The sequence below is a fragment of the Salvia miltiorrhiza genome, chromosome 1 (assembly GCF_028751815.1).
Source record: "Salvia miltiorrhiza cultivar Shanhuang (shh) chromosome 1, IMPLAD_Smil_shh, whole genome shotgun sequence".
NCBI lineage: Eukaryota > Viridiplantae > Streptophyta > Magnoliopsida > Lamiales > Lamiaceae > Salvia > Salvia miltiorrhiza.
Genome location: NC_080387.1, coordinates 36,289,577 through 36,294,377, shown reverse-complemented (window position 1 = coordinate 36,294,377; position 4,801 = coordinate 36,289,577). Strand labels below are relative to the sequence as shown.

The following is a 4,801-nucleotide window of genomic DNA, read 5'->3' as shown; positions in this document are numbered from 1 at the left end:
GGTCCCTTGACCGTTCAATTTTTTTTCCCTTCTCCTCTTTAAAAATCCTTCTATTCCCTTTCTCCCTACCACATTTTCTTCCTCTACAATTTTCTTTCTTCCTCTACAATTTTCTCCCTCTTTCAATTTTCTCCCTCTTTCAATTTCTTTCTTCCTCTACAATTTTCATGGATCCACATAACCCCTACTACTATGATCCTAATTGGTGCCCTGATCTCTCAACCGATTATCACCCCGATATGGGGGGAATCAACTTGGAGGAGACCCCAGCAAGTGCCGAGGAAAGTGCCTCCAAACCAAAGAAAGGCGGCCGGAGGAAGGAAATCGCCCACAAAATCAAGCACGACAAGCCGGCGGCGGAAGGAAGGCTCCGTCATACTTATCTTCCCGAGCATACTGATCTCATCGTCCAAGTTTGGGCGGAGGAGACGAACGACGCCATTCGTGGGATGGATCAAAAGGGGGAGGCGTCTTGAGGACGGATCCGCGACCGTGTCAACCCCATCATCGGTGCCGAGCTTAAAATCCGGCAAATTCAAGGCCACTGGGCCCGAGTGAGCGCGGATGTGCGTCTTTGGGAATCTATTTGGGTGGAGACGCGCAACAATTGGCCTTCCGGCCATTCTGACGATATGCTCTGGGACAAGGCCCAAATCCTCTTCAAGGCTCGAAGCCCACAAAAGGCCGCATTCAACTATTGGAACGAGTGGAAAGTTCTCCGGAACACTCCAAAGTTTAATTCGATGTACCTCGCCAGAGATGTGCATTCCTCCAAGAGGACAAAGACTACGGAAGAGGGCGGCTTTACCACCTCGGCGTTGGGCGAGGAGATCTTCTCTTCCTGGCCCATTGGCAACAAGGCGGCGGCGAAAGCAGCGAAAGGGAAGGGGAAGGCGTCGGCGTCGCAGATGAGCTCGGAGCCTCCACCCGAAATAGTGGAGAGGTTGGACAGGTCCGACCAACAGATGAGGGCATTCATCGCCCAGTACACCAGGAGGAACGATATCAAGGAGAGGGAGCTTGATATGCAGCTCCTCAACACAGATACGACGCACAAAGGGCATTGCACGCGTCCATGGTCGTCGACGTGCTCAAGTGTCGTGGTCTAGACTAGGATTTTAATTATGTAATTTTACTAATGTTTTAGGTGTTTTTTATTTTTATGTAATTTTTAGGATTTTTAATTTAATGGAGTTTTTAATTATTAGAAAAATATGTTATTTAAATTTGAGTAAAATTGATTTAAATGAAAAACATACAAATCAAAACTAAAAAAATCAAGGAGGCTATCAAGTAACCCCAATGCAACACTACTTACTCAATGTGGCCCCCACTATTAAGTAGGCTATTAAGTAAGCCCATTATGGATTCTCTTACTTTATTAAAACCCTGTGTCATTTAAAAATAGATACTCCCTCCGTCCACCAAATATATGACATAATTTCCTTTTTCGTCCGTCCACAAAAAATATGCCACATCCATTTTTAGTAGTAGGGTTCACACAACTCCACTCATATTTAAAGTGGGACCCTTATTCCACTACCAATTTTATTCATATTTTATTAAAATTTGTCCCGAAAGTAAAGTGACATATCTTTGGTGGAAAGATGGAGTATTTTTTATAAGAAAGACGGGGAAATACTATATACTAACTTTTAGTCTTTTACATACAAAGTCAAAATTTGATAAAAGTGTACATATCCGCAATTATTCCAAAAAGGCAAAAATTGATGTGAAAATAAAATAAACATTATTGCAGAGATACTATATACCCGTGAATCGCGCGATGATGTATGCTTATTCTATTCTACTATTGTCTACCACTCCTTTCCCTCTCTTCAATAAACAAACATACAAACTCTCTTTCTCTCTTCAGCTTCCCTCACACACACTTCCACGCACAATCAAGCAGGGAACTGCAATGGCGGAGGAAGGCGGCGGGGAGGAGTATCTGTTCAAGATAGTGGTGATTGGGGATTCAGCTGTGGGCAAATCGAACTTGCTCTCGCGCTTCGCGAGGGACGAGTTCGACCACAACTCCAAAGCCACTATAGGGGTCGAGTTCCAGACGCAGGTGGTGGAGGTTGATGGGAAGGAGGTCAAGGCACAGGTTTGGGACACCGCCGGCCAGGAGCGTTTCCGCGCCGTCACCTCCGCCTACTACCGCGGCGCCGTCGGGGCGCTCATTGTCTACGATATCACCAGGAAGACCACTTTCGAGAGCACCAAACGATGGCTCGATGAGCTCAACAGTACGCTTTCTCTTCTTCTTCCTTTTCCAATTTAAGTATCACTTTTGATGAGTTGGAATTCGTTGATTTTTTTTTTTTTTTTTGCGTGTGTGGATTCATTGTGCAAATGTGAGTTGCTAGTAATGTACATTCTTCAATTTGTGTCTACATTTCTTGTTTGTGTGTGTGTTTTCTGTTCTTTTGGGTGAATTATGAAGCAGCTGATTAGGTTAATTGGTTTTGGGTGTTCTTCGTTTTTTAATTTGCAAATGTAGTCGCGAGACCTAGAATTTCTTCACTTTGTCTCTGCATTTCTTGTTTTTGCTCTCTCTCTCTCTCCCTCACTTGTTTTTCCAATGTTATCTTGAGATTAATCGATTCAACTAGATGAAATTAGAAACCAAAATTGAATTACTGCTTCTTTGGATAAATTTATCTTAATTTATGTTTGCAGTTCTTAGTTATAGCTCAAAGTCAGATGTAGGAAGCCATGGGATGAATGCAGGAAAAAAAATTATCCCAAAAATTACTAAAATGTGCTTAACAAGATCATTTTTTTGACATTGCTTTTGTTGTTACAAAAAAATAAAAATAACATGGAAGGGAAATGCAGTTAGCAAAGGAAATTATTGCTCAATTTTGGGATGATTGTTTGACGTGTTATGTGTGAAATTAACTTCCTGATTTAGTACCAATGGACAATTTCTCTTAGTATTTACTTGAAGCCAATGTGTATGCCTGAATACATTACTGTTTAGAAAAGTTACATTATTGTTGAAAGAATTTATTCATCTACCTGTGACGATAAATGCTAGTTATGATAGACGTCTTTGTTTTTGTTGGTAATGCCATTAATAAAACTGGTGGGTAAATATGAGGACAGGCTATAAAATCCTTACCTAAAAGCTGTGTTTGAAATTTGATGAAGATACAAACCTGGTAATCATAACTATAAGGCTTGTAAAACATGTAAGCATTTCAAACGAAACACATACTGTGGCTCTGTTCAATAATTTGGTTCATATTTTTCATATAGTACGAGTGAAACTTGACGTATGGAGGTTGGATTTTAGGTCAAGTTGTACTACTCTTTGAACTTATTGCTGGTTTTGCCCTCTGATTGTTACATGTAACTGATTGAGAAGCATATCTTCACTGACTGGTCCATGTCTTGTACGCTTCACCTAATTACTTTTTGTCAATTATCATTAATTGAAATATGTAAATGTTCTGATTGAGACTTGATACCGGAGCATTTTGGCGAAATTTGGTTGAAATCTTTAGTCTTTTGAGTTTTGATATATCAAGAAAAGTCGAAGGAGCTTAGCATCTAAAGTCGTTTTGAGCTTGATGATAACCACTGTCTCTAGGAGAGAACTCAAGATTCGAGTGTGTGATTATTTCATTGCTCGTTGAAGGCTTAAGAAATCAAGATTCTGGAAACTTGATTCAAGATTCTTACGTTATACTAACAAGTACACTTGCTGTCCAGCTTTGAGCTGAGATAGAATTAGGCTGGCTTTAAACTTGGCTTAATTACTATTCTCTTGTTTCTCCTTTCATTTTCTTGAGATGAGTTCTGGAGGGAGAACACTCATCTCATTTGATCACTTACATAAAATGGTGTCTAAATAAGAGTAAGAATTCTTGGATTGTGATGCGTCATTTAGCCGTTGTTTGACCTTTTTCCATGATGATGCGCAGCTCACTGCGACACTGCAGTTGCAAGGATGCTAGTGGGGAACAAGTGCGATTTGGAGAACATCAGAGAGGTGAGCGTGGAGGAGGGGAAGAGCCTAGCCGAGGAAGAAGGGTTGTTCTTCATAGAGACCTCCGCCCTCGACTCTACCAATGTGATGAAAGCGTTTGAGATCGTGATACACGAGATCTACGACAAGGTGAGCCGGAAAATCCTCAACTCGGACTCCTACAAGGCTGACCTGTCGGTCAACCGGGTCAGCCTGGCCAACGGGGTTGACTTGTCGAAGCAGAACAAATCTTGCTGCTCCAGATGAGATCCGAGTATGTCTCTTTTACACCACTCTTTCTTCTATTCTCTTCTTCTTGCATTATTACATCTAATTTATGTGTTGGCGTCAAACATGGAATTTCAAGTGTATTTTGTTTAATTAACTGAATCCACGGCCCCACAAGTTTTCGTTATGAAATAATCCGGTGATGGATTCATCTTTATACTTACGGTGTAAGTTAGTTTTATTGCATTCTTGCATTCTCTCTATGGCCCATAAGTTTTTGTTGATTGAATAATCTGATGATGGATTAATGTTACGACGTTTCAAGTAGTTTTCTTGCATTCTCGCAACTACACGAAGAAAAAGGCCTCTCTCACACACTAAAAATAAACGGTTGTAATCTGATATTGGAAAGATGTGAACTCAAACTGCTAATGGAACTGAGCACGTAGTTCAGTTGGTTCGAACACATGCCTTGTATCCGCAAAGTCGTCGGTTAAAAAAAAAAAAAAACAGAAGAGGTTAATGTCCAAGACCTGAGGTCTTGAATTCGAATCAATCATCGTGCGATCTTTAAATTTATTTATTTACTTATGT

At 40.7% G+C, this 4,801-nt stretch overlaps 1 protein-coding gene across 1 annotated transcript; it reads left to right on the top strand.

Annotated features, from left to right (window-relative positions):
- The first annotated feature begins 1,779 nt into the window (after positions 1-1,779).
- LOC131022991 (ras-related protein RABA5b-like) lies at positions 1,780-4,424 on the top strand. Its single transcript, XM_057952533.1, has 2 exons — positions 1,780-2,252; positions 3,936-4,424. The coding sequence occupies exons 1-2, from the start codon at positions 1,787-1,789 to the stop codon at positions 4,244-4,246; spliced, it is 777 nt and encodes a 258-aa protein (XP_057808516.1). The 5' UTR covers positions 1,780-1,786; the 3' UTR covers positions 4,247-4,424.
- The last annotated feature ends 377 nt before the right edge of the window (positions 4,425-4,801 follow it).

Excerpts from the sequence above, each read along its gene's own strand:
- LOC131022991 (XM_057952533.1), top strand. The coding sequence starts at position 1,787 with ATGATGTATGCTTATTCTATTCTACTATTGTCTACCACTCCTTTCCCT. Across the intron at positions 2,253-3,935 it reads ATGGCTCGATGAGCTCAACA|CTCACTGCGACACTGCAGTT; the intron begins GTACGCTTTCTC and ends GATGATGCGCAG.